At 39.9% G+C, this 18,799-nt stretch overlaps 2 protein-coding genes across 3 annotated transcripts in view; both read right to left on the minus strand.

Moving 5' to 3' along the window:
* lasp1 (LIM and SH3 protein 1) overlaps positions 1-2,659 on the minus strand; it is a 31,925-nt gene extending 29,266 nt beyond the window's left edge. The window contains exon 1 of one of the 2 annotated variants that reach the window (XM_080904839.1): positions 2,351-2,659. In XM_080904839.1, the coding sequence (XP_080760965.1) occupies positions 2,351-2,419 (69 nt within the window). In that variant the 5' untranslated portion in view covers positions 2,420-2,659. The remainder of the gene's footprint in view (positions 1-2,350) is intronic. The other variant, XM_080904840.1, reaches the window with a different exon arrangement.
* Positions 2,660-3,524: 865 nt separating this feature from the next.
* Positions 3,525-17,759, minus strand: LOC308412010 (plexin domain-containing protein 1-like). The gene is made up of 15 exons (XM_080906079.1): positions 17,413-17,759; positions 14,528-14,613; positions 8,704-8,870; positions 8,278-8,421; positions 5,517-5,586; positions 5,297-5,419; positions 5,087-5,205; positions 4,886-4,985; positions 4,714-4,809; positions 4,544-4,625; positions 4,417-4,477; positions 4,204-4,324; positions 4,085-4,111; positions 3,855-4,018; positions 3,525-3,748 (listed from the first exon to the last, which is right to left on the minus strand). The coding sequence occupies exons 2-15, from the start codon at positions 14,604-14,606 to the stop codon at positions 3,635-3,637; spliced, it is 1,467 nt and encodes a 488-aa protein (XP_080762205.1). The 5' UTR covers positions 14,607-14,613; positions 17,413-17,759; the 3' UTR covers positions 3,525-3,634.
* Positions 17,760-18,799: the final 1,040 nt, after the last annotated feature.

The raw sequence follows: 18,799 nt of genomic DNA on the forward strand, positions 1-18,799 counted from the left end.
CACAAGCCGTCATAACGCACACTCTCACAATATTTACATACATTTGAAAAAGCTTTAAACTTCAGAACTAATTAACCAGTTCAGCTAGTTTGTGAACACAACCACACATACGTCACAGTTAATTATTAATGAACCCCCTTAAAGATGTTCAAGAACTTTCATTTCACCTGTGGGTGGGAATAGTTTGCATATTTCAGTCATACAAAACGCAGACAGCATGCGGCAATGATAAATTCACAGACACTCCTGCAAAGCTTGTTTGAGTGTTTCTGTGACTCTGCACAGATACTCAGTTTAACTTGAAAATCCACACTTCCCGCTAAAGTGTTGAATCTATCGCTTAATAAAACACACCAATAATTTTATTTATCCAAGAATTGCATATCAACTTAAAGTGAACCTAGTGTGATTTGCATATTAGCCTGTGCTTTTAAAAAACACTTCCTTGTTAAAAGTTTCACTGGCTACAGTTCAAAAGCTGCCCTCAACTCAAGCGACAAAAAGCCACTCTGGTAGATATGAGTCGGACACTAGAGCCAAATATGCATCTCGTCTCATTACTACCAGCAAGCATTTTAGGTAGTCAAAGGAAGCCAAATGACAAGGCAAAACCGTTACCAACAACAGCTTGAACTAAAATTCACTTCCTGTCTTTACGTGTGTTCGGCTGCCCGCGGGGCCCTACCCCGCTATACAGGAATGCAGCTGTCAGACAAAAAAGCCTATGTGGTTTAGCCTCTCAAAAGAGGGATATTAAAAGAAGAAGCTTGTCAGGTTAAGATACTTGGTTTAGATTAAAAACACAGACGTGTCAGAGCCCTTAGGCCCCTGAGCATTCACCTGAGCTAGCCTGGTACATGAAAAAAAATCGTCAACTCTGCTGCTTAAAACAAAAATAGAATGGCAATGTGTGTGTGTCCCATGGAGAAGGGGAAAGGGAGGTTGTTTTGGCATGTCTAAAAGGGGGTGTGCGCTGATGTGGAATGGCAGCTAAGACAGACGGCGGGCTACACTTCTGTGCTCAGTTCAGAGAAGGGAGATAGCACAGCAGGCCACTGACAGAGCACGTTTTACGGGAGTGTCTGTCTGCTGGAATGCACGCTCCTTCAGGCTGAATTACAGCCTGCATTCAAGCTGTAGTTCAGGCAATTTGACTCACATTTACACTAACTTTCTAGCATGCTAAAATGACTTGTACTACGGTGCTTATGCAGGAAAACCTAAATGTATTTGAATACAGGGCACTTGGGGAAGACAACCGTGAAGCAGAGCAGTAACGTATCCAGTCAGAGCTGATGTTCCTTTAGATAAACTGCTTTGTGAATGTGTCTTTCTACACCTTTTCCATCTGTTAAGCCCAACAGATAAGACAACTCAACAGGCATTGATTTTCATTGACCATTCAGACTTGAATTAGACAAATTAGGTACTTGCCCCAGGTCCTTCTTTGGTCAGATATAACCTATGGATCATATATCAAGCAACCAGACCCCACCCTGATCAACACAGCGAGTGCAATCTCTCTTTACAGATTTACATTAGAAGTGATTGCTGCAATATTCAACACATTCTGGACACCTTTGCCTCATCAAAGCTGAAAGGGAAAGAGGAAGACGACGTGCAGCACCATGTTAACACCAGTTGTTGCTCCCGTGTAAATTGGTAGCTTCGACAGATCCACTGTGGCTACAATTGATTAGATTATACGTCTACTTTGCCTAAAAACTAACTAGGCGGCTCGACTAATCATCCCTGACCTGGATTAGCCAGTGAATTAGACACAGACACGTCCACATCAGTCCACGTTGTCTTCAACAACAGTGGACACGAAAAATATGACAACGGGACTATACCGTTCTCTTTATATATCGTGCGTTAATAGATAATTTTTAAATACACACAATGAATCTGCCATCGAGGCTAAAAACGTTGATTGTCAGGTTTCGTCAAAGCAGCGGTTGGAGCCAGGCCTAGACTAGACATGGCTCTCCGGAAGCACTGTGAAGTGCTGGTTGGGGTAAATCCGTACCACAGCTTGAGGCTATCATCTTTGGGACAAAAATACAAATTCCGGTCCCTTAAGATAACCCACCAATACCACAATGCGGTTTAATTTGATTTTAGTGTACGCACTGTTGTGCCGTCGCCTTCCAGACGTGAGTTAGCCGTTAGCCTGCAAGGCTAGCGAAATACCTGTCCAGCTGGGGTGTTCGATTCATTCACAAAAATATGTGAAATTTGTAGTTTTTGGGGTGCTGAAATAAGTTGAGTCACTGCACCACTCCACGGCAGTGTATCAGCATTAATTTAAGAAAGAAAGATACGAAAACGAGAAGGTTTCGGTTCTTACCTTGTCCAGACAATTCACTTTTTCCGTGGGGTAAACGACTAGATTACATCTGCTACACAACGGATTCATGTTGGAGGAATGCTCTTCTAGCTAGTTAGCACAGAAAACGCCGATGATACTGGTCGTAGCTGTGTGCCGTCGAGTGTTTGCTCCGAAAAACAGCTATAATGTATGATTAGAAGCAGTAGCAGACCAACTCTAATCTAGTTGTATGTAGGAAATCCAGGAGGTTGTTGTCGTTGTAGCTGCACAGCTGGCTGTCAGTCCACTAACCAGAGACGGAAAGCGCGCTCCCGCCGCCCCCCTCTCTTCCTCCCTCGACTGCGCGTGTCCGAGCAGAAAGGGAAGAGGTTGTGTAGGAGGATCCGTTTTTTTGTTTTTTTTTATGTTTGTTTTTATTTCTGAAAAAGAAAAAATATTACTACAAAATAAGGAACGAGAACATTCGTACATTTATATATTTAACTGGGACTATAGCACTGTTTTACTTGGAAATGAAGCAACATTATTTCAGTTTTCTGTAACAGTATGAAGGTCCAATCGCCGCCTGTGCATTTGCATATCAAACTTAACCGTATTTGCGCCATCTGTGCTCGCATAGAAAACTTGTGCGATCATCTTTATAGGGTTTTTTCCCTTTTCTTTTTTTGTGCTTCACCAGTCCAGTTTTCTCACATCAAATTTTACACATCTGCCACGTTCACTGCACTACATACCCTACTTCACTGCTCATGTGATCCTTTTGTTTAGAGTGACATCTGCTGACAAAAGAGTTGCACTGTATCTGCGTATCGGCCTACATTATTTAATGTGTGTAGCCAGCTGCAACATTAGACTATTTGTTTACACTTATTTTATGTACAGCATAGAAGAAAAATGCAGAATCTTTAGTTACACCCCCCCAACAAAGCATGCATTTCAAGCGGGAGTACTGTTCAGGAAATGATAGGGTTACATTTGAGCAAGACAAAAAAGTGGAACTCAAAAGCATCACAATCGCAATCAAGAGCAGCAGGAACTGAAAGTGAAGCTCACTTTCTCATATCTTTGCTTATCTGATGAAAAAACTGCAAAGTTTATGTATGTCAGCTTAATGGCATGCATTTTACAGTGTAATGCAGTGGAGGGACTATGAAAACCTTGCATTTCTAAATAATGTTCAACAACAGCACCATCCCTTTAAGGTATGTTTTTAAAAAAGACTTTTAATCCTTTATTTGGAACTCAATTTCCAATGTAGTTATTTGCACAACATGCATGATCCATAATTCCCTTCACATGGATTTAACATGGCCCGGCTTCAACAATGCTGTCTTTTTCATGACCACCTCCTTCCACTTCCGTGTAACCAGACTCTTGCTTTTGAAACTTCAAGGAGGGCCAGTAGCTCTTGCGTCGCTGAAATGCATCAAGTAATAATAATACTCATATTATTATCATTGTTTAGAATATGAACATCAGCTTGACTCAGACTGAACATGTATAGGATATGTTTTGAACTCACCTGAATGAGGTAAAGTGGTGATACAGCAGAAGGATGGTAGCTGATGTAAAGAGATACCAATATCAGGGCCAAGAGCAGCACCAGGGCAGATGCTAAGCCAGCGATCAAGCCAGTGTTAGCAAACCCAACGCTCTTGGTTGAAGAATCAGTTTTTACATCTGGAACTAAGACAAATTCTTAAGAATTCATTCCCAAACCTAATCTTACCAGTTTCTACAAGTGGTACTCACCACTACCAACTTGATGTTTAGATTCATCTGAAAGTAAAAGTTTAAATACTTATTCCATTGTAGATTCTGTTTGTTGTTTTTACTGAGCAAACACACAGAGTTTAGTTCCATATTCTCACCGTCACTGTCACAGCCCTTTTGTCGTGGAGTCAGAAAGGTAATGCCCTCGATCTCTGGCGTGATGGAGGCCCCAGTGGAGTTGTCATTCCTGGAGTAATCCTCACATGTTGCGCCTTGGCTCTGCCAATACAGTTGACAGTGCAATTAATGATAAACACATGTTGAAACGTGGACAATACAATACAATAAACTGATATTTAGTCCAACTATACCTCTTCTGCACAAGCATAATCCAGCCATTCTTGTCTGTGTCTGTCCATGCCGTCTGAGCATCTAAAACAGGAGACATTAAAATGATTATTTTTCTAACACTGTCGGTTTGCAGAATTCCCCACTCACCTCTGCAGTACGTGACACCAACTACAACCAGAGGTTTGGCTGGCTGAGAGGCAGAGCTCACAGCTGTCATGCAGAAGGCAGGCTGCACAGGGAAAGAAAAGGAAAACACTGCTGATTTTTAAATCTTTGACTGTGGAAAGAAATCTCTGGAGATTTAGATATTCACTTACTAGGCAAAGGAGTGAACTCAACAGCAGAGTAGTTGGTAATCTTTGTAACGTCTATCTCAACTCGATGGTACTCATAGATCATTTGCCGTGGGAGATCTGAAATGGAAATATTATGATTTATATGTGTTTTTTTTATGGTAGCACTTTATTGTAGTGCACAATTATTGCTGACCTGCTGACTGAGAAGACGGCGACATGACCATGAAGGCATCAGATAAACCAGCTTTCACTGGGTGCTCAGCTGAACTGATCACGTCTACCGACAGAGGTATCTGGTAAACACAAAGAAGTTTCACTTAATACTTGCAAAAATAAGATCAAGTGACCTGATCTGAGAATGCCAGTAAGAGCAAAGAGCAGAAATGTTCCTCACGTCTCTGTAGCTGAAAGTGATGGTTCCTGTTTTGTAAAGAGCAACTTGAAAGGTAAAACCTCCTACTGACTCTTTGCCGGGGATTCTGACATGCTCCCACTGGACCACAAAGACCTCACCTGAAGATAATGAAAGCCAAATAGAAATCAAACAGAAAGATCAGACAATCTCATACTCAAGGACATGTTCAAATGTCAGATGGTATTATACCATTATCAAGGTATTGCACAGTGGATTCTTTGGAGTAGCTGGGGTCGAAATTAGCCATTAAAGGGGCGATGTACTGTGTTGCAGTCAGCATACGGTGAGTAATGTCCCCTGTGAAGATAAACCCTGGAAAAAGGCCAGAAGGAAAAATATGTAAGACTTGTGTACAACTTACTGCACTGCAGAAGGTCACTTGAACATCTGTTAGAAAATCAAAACGTACCTCCGGTTGCTATGGTAATCTGCCTCAGGTAATGTCCATAAAAAGGAAAGTCAAAGGACAGGGCTACTCGCTGCAAAAAGAGAAGATTCAAACAGACACAGACAAAAGAAGAGATTAAAAAAAATGATTTATCTGTCATCAAAAAAAAAACAGATTGAAGAAATTTCTTTGTTGTCATGTTTTGATTTGTTATTCTGCAGTTAAAAGCACCCCAGCTGCTCCTTATATGGTACAAAGAAGCTTCAAAATCTCTGGGAAAACCTTTGTTTTGGACAAATCTCTCAGTAAAAAGATTTGTTCTACTTTGTTTTTTAAAAAGACTTTCAGACTGCTCTGTTTCACACAGTCTTTTCTACTTTTCTTCCTCTGAATGAGAAAGAACAAAGGAATATATTTAATATGGTCATCTCAGGCACACAGCTCTAGCTATGAGCACAGAAGCAACACCCACTTGCTGTACGTGAGGGGCCGCTAATCAGAAGAAATGATGGCCTAAAAGGAGAGTGGCTTTATGGGAAAGGAGCTGCACGGCTACATGAAAGATCATATAAGATAAATATGCAGCATTCTGAACTGGGCAACATGCTGAGCTTCTCTGATAGAGTACAATAATAAAAACATGTAACTGTAAATGAGCACAATACTCAATTTTACAACCAGCTGTATTTCTAATGTGACGAAAATCCTGTATGTTATCTTACAAGAACTACATCAGTTTGTCATGACCAAAATCTAAATAAGGGGGCACCTGGATTTGAACCAGGGACCTCTTGATCTGCAGTCAAATGCTCTACCACTGAGCTATACCCCCTACATGTGAGTTTAGCAACTGGTCTTATCACAACACATTGGGTGTACAGGATCTGGACATGTGACTGGAAGCAGCCTGTCTGTGATTAACATTTTCCCAGCATGCTGTCTGATGTAATTGTTTTTCAGTGTACTAACTGAATTATAGCAACAACTTGGCTTTGTAAGTACAGACAGTTGAACTGGCTGGGTGTTAACTTTCCAAAGCAGATATTCTTCTAAATAACTAACATCCAAAACACTATAATTCATGCCTAAAACTCACATTATTATTATTATTATTAGGATCAAGAGCGGGAACATGATCCTGCTGTAACCAAGTATAAAAATTATCATGTTCAATTTTAGTTGCAGCAACATCAAAACACGCTTAAGCTGTTTTGGGACTTTCCAAATGGCTGTCAACTCTGTCTTAACAGAGGTATACATTTTCAATGTGATCTGAGAAGTGAAACAAGTGCTGTTTCACCATATATAACCTGGACATCTGCAGTGGCAAAGTGCTGCAGTTCTGTTTTTTCCATCAGTCCACCAGTGTGTGAATGTGTGTGTGAATGGGTGGATGACTGAATGTGTAAAGCGCTTTGGGGTCCTTAGGGACTAGTAAAGCGCTATACAAATACAGACCATTTACCATTTACCATCAGTCTTCACTCTTTGTAGTTTTCACCTTTCTATATTTAAAGTGTATTAATATATCTCAGTTTTGCAGCTCCTCACATTTACCAATATGTTAATGTGCCTCAGCTTCCATGCAACCACATATTTACAAGGGAACTTCATCTTGGCTTGGTCTCATATCAAATGTTAAAGGAAATTTTCAGGTATTTCTAATTAATGTAGAATTATTAAGTATTTGCCAGGTTGCAGGAACATATTCTTTTTATACTTCAGCTGGATGATGAACCAAAACTGTCAGTTTTAAAAGAAATATGGTGAAAAAATACAGTAAAAATGTGGAGCAAGCGACACTTGCTGGCCAATTTGTTAGGTACAGCTTGCTAGTGCTGTGATGAATGCTTTGCCTGGATTCAGCACTTTGCCTGCTTTAATTCTTTGTGGCACAATTTCAACAAGATGCTGGAAACAGTCCTCATAGATTAAGGACCATATTGTCATTAAAGGACACAGTTGCTGCAAATTTATTGGATCTCAAAGGTATTCTATTGGATTTAAATCTGTTGATTGCAGAGGTACTCGCTGTTGTGTTCAAGAAACAGGGTTGAGGTGATCTGAGCTATGTTGTGGCATGTTATCCTGCTGGAAGCAGCCATTTGAAAAGGGTGCACTGCGATCAAAAAGAGATAGACATGGTCAGCAACAATATGCAAGGTGACTCATGTAAATAATGCTCAGTTGGGGTTGGTAGTAAGGGGCCCAAGGTGTAGCCAAGAAAATTTCGCCCACACCATTACACCACCACCAGCCTGAATATTGGCAGTGGTGAGGCAGAAAGGATTCATGCCTTGATGTTGTTAATGCCAAATCCTGATCATACCATTCAAATGTTGGAGTACAAAAAGGCAATTTTTTTCAAATGTTCTATTGCCCAATTTTGGAGAGCTCCCATGAATTGTATTGTTTCTGTCACCCATTTGCTTCCAGCAGGTTGTCTTGAACATGGAAGTAAAGAAGCAGTTCAGCTTAACAAAGTAAGCAGTGCATATATATGTAGGGGGCACCCAGATTTGAACTGGGGACCTCTTGATCTGCAGTCAAATGCTCTACCACTGAGCTATACCCCCATGCACAAATACCAACTTTGTAGACCAGGTGTAAAGAAATGTTGTAGTGAGCCACTTAGTCTACAAACCAGGAGAAATTCTATTCAAGGGTTCAAATCATTTTAATTTTTAACTCTGTAAAATTTTACTTCATTAATATGGTTTTTATGGGTTAAGAAAGAAACCGAAAGTAAGACGGTTCACTTATGTCTGTGTGTGAGACTCACCACAGCCTGTTTGTATGAATTTGACAGAATGCCATGGACTCTGACTTGACCATGCCGGACATCATTCATGTCTATCCACAGGTTCTCAGTACGTTGGTCCTCTGGACCAAAGATGCGCCATGTGTAATATTTGCCAGAATCCTCCTTCCATGCAGAAAACAGAAGAGATTAGAGCTTTAAAAGCATGATGTGTGTTGACAGAGTATGTTGCAAAAGGATTAAAAGTTCCCAGAGAACACGGTTAAATAATAAATTTCAGGTGTTGGGCACAGCTTCTCCGCGTAAGCAGAGAAGAGTAAATGCTTCTTTCCAAAAGAGGGCAGTGTTTAACTCCAAGTAAAACAAATACAACCAGGTAAGAGCCAAGAACATATTAAACGCCACAAACCATTACAGTAATAAGGAACACTGTGGTGTATAACTTACCACTACACGTGTCATATTGTCTGGGAGGGTAGTGATGCTTAGTCCTCCACCCAGAACTGCCCTGCTTACTCTAGTGTGGCCCGAAGATGACCTCAGTGTTCTATAAGCATTGCTGTCACCTCCATTAGACTCTTCGTGGTGCTGTGGGACCACACTGTACCAATCATCTGTCCAAAATAATGCATATGATTTTACAGTGCTGCCCTAGTCAGGATGCATTTCAGATTATAAACCTGCTGGTTTCATTTCACTGCCTTCAAAAATAAAATGCACATGAAACACTTCATTTTTATTCAGACTGAAGGTGTTATGGTCATGCTTAGTGCTCAGTCAGTCAGCCAAGCCGGTATCAGCTGTAGCCTTGTCAGTTAAATGCCCTTGTTGAATGAAAATAAATAGGATACAAATAATATTTACTGACGCTCGGAAAGAACTGTCAGACCCTATAAACAAAGAAAACCATACTGTAGTAAGCAAACTGGGGTAGGTAGGACTTGTTTTAAAATTCTGGGTGTTTTAATTGACAACTTGTCTTTCTTTCAAGCCACAAATTCCTGGTTAATTTTAGGTGTTTATTTTAACACCATCCTGTAATTTCTTATGGAGTGTGGAAAATGCATGTCTGCTGGTATGTTTATACTGAGAGTTGGATGTAAACCTGTGGACATCTTTGTCCTTGCACAACGTCTGGAACCAGTGCAGGTCTACACATGAAGCAACACAATGAACAATGTCTCCTCTCAGCTCTAAAGAATCAGTTCAAAGATAATGGCAAAAATAAATAAATACAATTAAATTTAAAAATGTCTCTAAATAGTCCTTGCATAGTTTGCAGCTGCCATTGACCTGTTGTAGGAGGAAACTGGCTTCATTATGCAGTTCAGATAGTTCACTTTGCTACCAAAGGACCCCCAATCAATCATGTGTTTCTATCATGCTTAACAGATGTTACTAAGTTCTCAAAATTATTTCTAGGCCTATATTTAAGTTCCTCTGTCTTAATATTTTCCTTTTATGGCCTAGTCAAAATACACTGCTACGTTTTCAGCATCCTAGAGTGGTCTCCTAACTGTTAACCTTGCCTTTGGTGTTTTGTAGGTGCCATCTAATGAATTTCAGTTAGGGACTAGCAAGTTTCTCAAAATAAAGTGATTTAAATGTTTTCCTGCTGGCATTTGTCAATCAATTCTGGTTTGAATCAGCTTGCATTGTTTAGTTAGGGGATAACATCAAGGGCAAACCCTTTCGTGCAATATGTTTTTGTTTTTTTTTTGCCAGTTTTCCTGCCTTGAAAAATTAAACCTGGTAAGATACATTCATCTGTCTACAGTCATTGCTCTATTTACGACAGTTGATTGCGGGATTTTTACCTAGATTACGGGACACGACGATGACGTCACGCAGCAGCCTATATAAACCCCCGGCAGTGCCACTTCTTTACGGGGTGTCTCATCTAACCCTAAATGAGGGTCGTCGCCTGTACGTAACGTTTGCTGTTTTGGGTTTTCAGCAAACTACAGGGGATTTTTTTCAAGTAGCGTTGGAAAGGTCTCGGATTATATAAAAAAAAAAGCCAATTTAATCACCCCGTCAAGCTCAGTTTCCTTTCAGAATCACCGTTAATGTATTGCCGTGGTCAGCCCGGCTGCCGCGAAGAGTTCGTCTCTGTTGCTCCGGTGACTTCTTGCAGGGAGTCTTCGCAATTGAGCAGATTAAAAATGAGCAAGGTAACTTGCCGGACCTGCAGTGGTCCGGCTGGGAAACCTACGCTCAAACACTCCGTAAACTAACATTCAAACGCCATAATTTAGGTTGTTACTTAGGTAATATGGACCTGCTTGCTCTCCAGGTCACGCTAATCCTAGCAAGTACTGCTAACTCATCCATGAGCTAACGCGACAGAGAAGATCTTAAACGTTAACACTGCTGAAATGTTGCAGCTTCATCGTTAATTGAATTGAAGCTGGGACAATACTATGCATTTATTTCTTTGCAGCAGTAGAAACTAGTTTCAGCTTAAGTCAGGCTAGCCACCTGCAGCCTACACTCTTTTGTATTAGTTATCAAAATAGAAACTGCTAGTGCGTTGGTATGGAAAAGAATGATAGTCATGTTTTAAAAGCAAGCTAAAGCCACCTGTTGCAGTGACTCAGTCTTGCACACCTGAGTTGAATATAGCGTAATGCAGCCTAACATCACAGCTGTGTATTGTAATTTACCTGGAAATTTTAGTACCGATTTTACTGTTTTCAAAAGCTCAGAAAGGGTGTATGTAGCTGAAGAGTGAACTCAATCTGTTCAGTGTAAAACACCGTGTGTGTTGTTTAACTCTTGTTGTGCTCATGTTGTCAAGTCTAATTGAGGACAATGGGAGGGCTCCTTTGCATGCAGACACCTCCCACCCCAGCTTGTGTTAATGAGAAAATTAACAGAGTAGATCTGAATCCTTTCTTGCTGCAGTTTTCCATAAAGAAGCCTCAGCAAAGAAAAGTCAGACAATAATCAGGAAAGCAACATTTATATATTGACTCAGACATTTTCAATTTGGCCATAATTCCGTAACCGAGTTTCAATGGGTGCCAGTACCCAGTGGAGCTCCTCTCTTGCCAGCGAAATGTCAGTTGATGTTGGTTTGATGCCTGCGTTTCTGTCTTGAGTGTGGGAGGAGAGCTCAGGCCTGCTGGTCCCTCAGCTTTGTCTTGTGCCAAACCCCCAGAGTTCAGACTGTGTGGGACACTGGCGAGGCCTGCTTTAAACATCGCTCTGCATTCAGTTATAATGCTGATGTCTTCCACAGTCACCAAAGCTACACTGTGTCATTTAACAAGTTTCTAAAGTGGCAGCTCAAATGTTTTGACCTCATAGGGAACTCATTGTATTTATGCTACTCTCCACCCTTTCAATCAATTAAGTGCTGCGTCAATGTGTTCGTGGCAGCTTGTATATTACGCCTAGACGTGTGATCGCTGAGCACCAGATCCACCCTGTAGTGGCATCTATGAGGTAAGAGCACAAAGGATGTCTGCAGTGCAGCAGATGGACATATTCTAGTATAACAAAAGCTGGGAGGAGTGCATGTACTGAATATGAAGCTATGATATCTACTTGGGTCATCATGACCCCCACTAGGCATTTTATTGAATTTACTGGCAGACAAAGCAGTGAGATTTGAGTCAGACTCTGCAAGTGAGCTGAAACTGCATAATGCAGTCCAGTCTGCTTGGTGTCTAACAACATTTCTTGGAATAGAAGATTGTGCAGTGGAAGAAAATAGAAACCCCCCTTTTCAGTCATGCTTTGAGATTTAATTTCAAGATTCACTTGAACTAATTTGTAACACTGGAATTGTCTTTGGAATTGCAAGATATAGCTATAAAAACTGTTTAGACTAAGGTTAGGCTGATTCTAAAAATTTTGAGCCTTTCATTAAAATGTTTAAACATATGGCCAAACATTTTAGAAAATGAATGGAAACCTAGCATATAAATGTTATTACTTCACAAAAAGACCCACACAAGAAAGGAGGTGCAACAGAGAGAGGATTGAGTAGTGACTGTGCATCGAGATTTGTTTAGTGCGTCTTTCTGGCTTTGTGCAGTTTCGGGTGATTCCCTGGTTAGAAGGTAATACCTGAGAAAATTAACATTTGCACAGAGTTTGGATAAAGAGATAATAAAGAAGAAAGCCACAACGGGTCACGTATATAGATGGAGTTTGGTCTAACTTGATTATTTTAAAAAAGGTTTGTTTGCTGGGTTAAAGTTTAAAAGAATAAGATAAAGGATAACCAAATAAAAGCCTCATGAGGTAAAAGAGAAACCTTTCCCCCCTGCACTAAATAGGCAGATGTTTTGGAATGAAAACTGATCTCTGCCCACTCTTTTAGGAGCTACCAAACCACAACATTTAGCTGCCTTTTTCTGCAAGTGGTCAGCTCAGAGTGGTCTGAGAGGACACACCCTTCCTGTGCAGAGGCTGAAGGATTTGGCATGAAGCACCAAACGTCCCCTGGTTCATTTCAAAGAGCGTGTCTGAATTGTAGAAGTGCAGTTTCAATAGAAAGCACATATTAAACTTGAAGTCTCCCAGTTCTAATGAGATAGCTGATAAGTGGACTCGCTCTCATGTGCTGGCATGCTGTTGCAATAGTTTAATGATTTTAGAGGAACATCCTTTAAAAATAACACCCAGAATATAAAACATGTCAAACGATAACCCCAAGAGGGTGCAACAAATTTCATGTTGAGCCTTTAAAGACAAGAGACAAGTCTTTGTTAAGAAAACAAATGTACTGATTACCTCACTTTTCTTCTGCTATGGAGAAACAAAATCTCTGCGTTCAAGACACGAAAACATTTCTGCTTTTCATTTTCAGATAAGAGAAATGAATTAAGGAGACAAAGCTCAGACCGCAGCTATTTCATATACAAAGCCTTCTCCAAATAACTACATAATTCAAAGTTGCTCAGCTGTTGGCAGATGGCTGTTTTTGTTCCTGCCACTTTCCTAAAACACATCCGTGTTTTGCTATCGCCAGTGACATTACACATGACTTTTATAAAATAAGGGCCCGCAGACAATAACATCCTATCTGTGGCTCAGTCTTAGAAAACAATCTGTCACTTTGTTTCTCTTTCTTGTAATATTTTTTTTATACTTTGCTCCAAAATGCCTGGATTAACTTCAGGCTATTTGTTAAGCAAACTTCTCAGCAGGACAAATGATGAGAGGCCAAACACTGAGGTCATTTCTGGGTGCACGATTCATTTCACCTCAGGGCTCTGTGTTTTTACAGTCTGGTTCAGATGATGTTGATGGCTTTCGGGCCAGAGTGATTTTTTTAAAAAGGTTGAACTGTATATAATGTTGAGTGGCAGTGCAGATAAGAACTATTAAGAAAAGGAAAGGAGGATTATGCTAGATCAACAGAGACAGTTGACCCCTAATGTTGCAAGAACACGGAGTCCCTCCTTTGCAACACTATGATGCAGAAGAACTCTCAAACTTTCCGCTGTTTTAATGAAATAAGCTTTCTGATGAGCTCTATCCCGAGGAAGAAAAAGTATGACCAATTTTCAGTTTATATCATATCTCTTTCTCAGACAGCTGTTTTAGCTCAGGAATCGCTGAAAGGATGAGCTGGGATGCAAGAAGGGAGTTTCCAGAGATTCAGACTCCCAAATCAGCTAACATGTTTCCCAACCACTACTCAACATATTTGTATATCTCGCGATGGAAATGCAAGCGATAGACTCACGTCGTCCATGCAGCAGGCTCGTAAAAAGTTGTGCCAAACTTGCAGGGATGCAAGAAGAAAAACAAGTCTAAATCTAATTTTAACCTGAGACGGGCTGTTTGTGGGTTGCTGTTTAGACTCTGTCGCATGCTTGTGGAAGAGGGTATTTTTATTGTGCCCTTTATTGTAAACTAGTTCATTCACTTGTTGTGTGTAAAATGAAAAGGGCATGGTATACCCATTTGCTGCTCCATAAAGATTCCTACTGATGTTCTGTGGCTTAGAGCAAATTAAATTAACACGCAGAGTCGCATGTGCAACATCAGGATGAAAATGTTAAAAACACACATTCTGTAAATAAAAATTGCAAATGTTTGCTTAGCTTTTGAGTAAATGAGAAAACAACTGTTATTGCTAATCATAAATACCAGTGCACTGGCTTCAAAGCATACAGCAAATCATTAAAAACATATATATGGAGAAGCTGCCAGAGAAAAATCACCTGCAGGCTTAAGCATCTTTGCGACAAAATCAGGCAAAATAAACAAAAGCATTAATGATGATGCATGAAAAAGACACCGAGCTCACCTGTCTGCTGCTGAACCCAAACTTCAGCAAGCTGTGTTTGGGAGAGACAGAGAAATAGCATCACCAACCTCAGACACATGTTTGACCTGAAAAAGACAAAAGCAAAAATGACAGCCTCGTCTCTGCTCCTCTTTTCTCCTCTTTCTCCACTCTCGATCTCACTGCCGGCGCACACCACCCTGTTTGTAACTACACCCCTTCTCTCCTCCTCAACGTTGTTCCCCTGCTGCCATGGTGATTGCAAAGACACAGAGATCAGCTCGCTGGGGTCCACAAAAGGTCTGGACCTTGAGTTTGCCTCCTTTCTGTTTATATTAACCACACAGCAACTCTGCTCATTCGTCAGTGAAGTTCTCTGGAATCACAGCATCATTCAGAGAAATAATAAAAGTAAGACCAACAATGGCAGCAGCAGAATGGCGCCTCCCTCTGTCCAAACGGGCTGTGAGGACGGTCAGAAATCTGACATCTTAGATTAGACGTGGCGATCATGATGCTAACAAGGCCAGACCTAAAACCTAAACATTGTCATTAACCTTTCGTAGCCTACATGGCACACAAAACTTTCTTTGTAGGAATTTAATTTCCAGCGGTTTTGTAAAAGGCCTGCTTTAGATGACATGCAAACTGGCAAAAAGCAAAGTTTGCAAGTAATGCGGTTCACTCCACCACCTCTCTATTTAATTATCTCTATCTGCTATGCGAGCAAACATGGAATCTTTGGCAGGGAAAATGACAGCTGAGAGTTTATTAGATTCACAGCTGGAGAGATAATCAGTACCATGTCTCATAATCCCGATTGTAAACACAGTATACAGCATGACAGCAGCAGGTGGCAGTTTTCACACAGTGACAATGTGAGGACAGTAAATAAACGGATAATATGCATCTTCCAAATTTTCCTCTATTAAAATGTTGGTGTCCATAATATTCACAATGGTTAAAAACCTACTGCATTCACAAGGGGTATCCTGTTATTTGAAACTTACTGCAATTACGTGCAAAGAGGAACTGCTGCCTGCTAAACATCCCTTAGGATCATTTGGGTTCATAGGCTCTCTTTAAACAATGCTGACATACCCATATGCATTTTAAAAATATTGCTATTGTTTTTATTTTCTGACTTTTAGTTAAAGCTAAAGTGAAGCCTCAGACAGGAACCTTCCAAGCTCAATGGGTATGTTTCATAAAAGACATTTTGACATATCACCTTGGAAAAAAGAAAATAAGTGTGCAAGATTCAATTCAATTTCATTTGTGTAGTGCCAAATCACAGCAACGGTTTCATTAATAATAATACTAAAAATAGCATTATTATTAATAATAATAGAGGGAAAATCTTAACAATTACAGAATTTCCTATGAGCAAGCACTTGGCAACAATGAGAAGGAAGAACTCCCTTTTAACAGGAAGAAATCTCTGGCAGAACCAGGCACGGGTTAGGGGTGAATTGACAGAGACGAGAGAAACGAAGAGCAGAGAGAAACCAGGAATAACAAACAGGACAACTACAAAAGTTGATGACTGCAGCAGTGCAAAATAAAAGTATTGGGAGTGAAAAGGTATGTGCATCACGGAGAGTCTCACAGCAGCCTGAGGATAAAGATGCATGACTGGATAGCTCAGGGTCACCTGATCCAGCCTAGGCTATAACGTTCATCAAAGGGTTTATTTATGTGCTGTAATTCAAGTAGCTGTAGCAAAATGCTTCAGTTAAATTTGCTTGTGTCACTTGCGTGTGGATTTTTGTTCTGGTCACTTACAGCTTTCTTTGTCAGTTCTCCTTGCTTTGCATTTGCTTTCATTAGTATCACCTGTGTTGAATTATTAGTATAGTTTTTGGTATATATACTGTATGCACTGTTCCAAAACATAAAAGAACATTTAAATCACACATTGTTTCTTGATAAATAAAATATTCTACTTTTATTAACATGGACTGGGAAAGTTCACGAAGGCATAATGGTATTTTGCTGTCGTCAGTTATTGGAAACCCTCTGATTGCTGCCTTTGTCTGCGCTCCCATTTCCTCTTTTCAGTTGCCTATCTATTTCAGTTCCTGTTCTCGAGTCCTTGTTTTCTGTCCTGATGGTACTTTTCATGTTTCTAGGTATTTCCTGTGACCTTTTGGAATTTTTAGTTTGGCCTGATATGTTTTTAGTAGTATATCTGTGTTTATTTTAGCCTATTGATTTAAGTTTAAAAGTAACATTTATTTATATAATGCTTTTCAAGATAAAAAATCTCAAAGTTCTTGACAGCAGCATCAATAAAACTAACTTGTGGAAAGTCAAAATTAGGACACAACCACAAAAAACAGGACATCACAACATTCCAAGCAAGAGATGAACAGTCGAGTCCATTTTTTGAGAACAACTTTTTAGGAGTTTAGCCATGTTTCTTAAATGGAAAAATTAAAAAAGAGCAGGTCAGAGACTTGATGTGAACTTCAAAAATCAAAGATTGATCAAAAATTTACTCAGCTACTTGTGATAGTATGACACTATCACAGTGAACCAGTTTAGTATTATGTTAAATACCAGCTACCACAACACAAGGTCCCATGATCAGCTGTATCGAGGGCTTCGCTGAGGTCCAACAAATCAAAGAGTAAGGGGACAAAAAGTCAACCTTATCCTATATATTTGTCCTTCACATGTGTGTATTTCAGTAACTTGAAGGTGGCATATCAGAATAAAAGTCTAAGAAAAATGTTATTTGGCAATCGAATGTGGACTTGAAAAACATTCCTTACTTGATTGCTCCTGTCAGCATGACCGTTTACAGTTGAAATTTTAAAAAGGACAGAAAAATTGTGGCTTCATGTCTAAAGAAAAAAATCCCAAACTCTGTGGTAGGTAAACATGTGTGACTTAAGACTTACACTGGTTGTTCCTCAGCCACAACGGGTAGGGGAGACCGGGGATAGTTGTAACGTGGGTCAGTTGTAACACTTCCAATTTCTCCAATCAGGGCTAAGTTTCAAATGATGTGACTCATCCTGTGCATGCCCAATTCAGTTCTGCTATCACATGTGAAAAATCAGCACATTTTGTCAAACACAGACAATTTAACATGAAAAAAAGTAATTTGTATGCCAAAAAGTAAGTTTTTCTACTTTATTTCAATTTGTAATAGCATTATCTGCTTTGCAGTTAAACTCATCAAACTTAAATTATGTTATTTGTATGTCTATGGGGATATATTCTGTGTAGGTCTTTAGTGCTAATGTTTTAGCCGTTGCCTGTAATGTTAGCTAGTTCATGGCTATAGGAGTTCTGGGTCAGTTGTAACAGCAACAGTCTGGGTTAGTTGTAACAATAATGCAGATGTTACAACTTACCACACTATTACTTTAACTGATATTAAACAAGTTGGGGCAACGACATCAGCAGAGAGAGATTCACTGGTCACATTTGTATATGCGGTAATGCCATTGGCAACACAATTCCTCCACTGTTTGTGTTCCCACACATACATTATGCAGACCACTGTGTCAGAGATGGACCAGTAGGAAGTACTGGTAGTGGAAATAAGTCAGGATGGGTGCAAGAAACAGATTTCCTCATCTTTCTGAAGCACTTTGCAAACCACACCAAGGTAAGCCATGATAAAAAGTAATGGAATTGCGATGCTGGTGAACAACTACATTTTTTCAGCTTCATTGTTATGTTCAAAATTGGTGCAAGAGTTGTAGGTTATAATGCCCACTGAGCCAATGAGGCCAAACTCAAGGAAGACCAACCAAAATTAATGAAATATTCAGTTTCAGAAAATTCCATAATTTGTCTTTTTTGGGGGGTTGGAATATGTTCAAAAGCTAGATTTCTGCATTCTGTCACACACACACAGAGCTACATAAATGGATGTAAGTGCATTCATGTGTTGAATAAACAAAGATTACATGTTAATGTTTTGTTAGTACCCTTATTTCATTGTGTTACATTTCACCCCAGGATATGTTACAACTAACCCAGACTATGGGGTTAATTGTAACATTTCACTCTTCGTGTTTGAGACCATACCATGCAATGGGTAATTGTGCTGCAGAGAAAATAACTGCACTATTTAATAGCAGAGACATGTAAATACTTTGCATTACATTTTGAATCCACTACCTTAAAAGAGCTTCAATTTACAGACAGAAATGTCAAAAATGTTACAACTATCCCCGGTCTCCCCTACTTCAAAAATCACAAAGTCTTCAGCTGTGGTGATAGTCACACAGTGCTGAGGTGACCACAGTTTTCACTTCACAAAAAAGTCACTTC

This window comes from Rhamphochromis sp. 'chilingali' (genome assembly GCF_963969265.1).
Source record: "Rhamphochromis sp. 'chilingali' genome assembly, chromosome: 15".
Classification (NCBI taxonomy): domain Eukaryota; kingdom Metazoa; phylum Chordata; class Actinopteri; order Cichliformes; family Cichlidae; genus Rhamphochromis; species Rhamphochromis sp. 'chilingali'.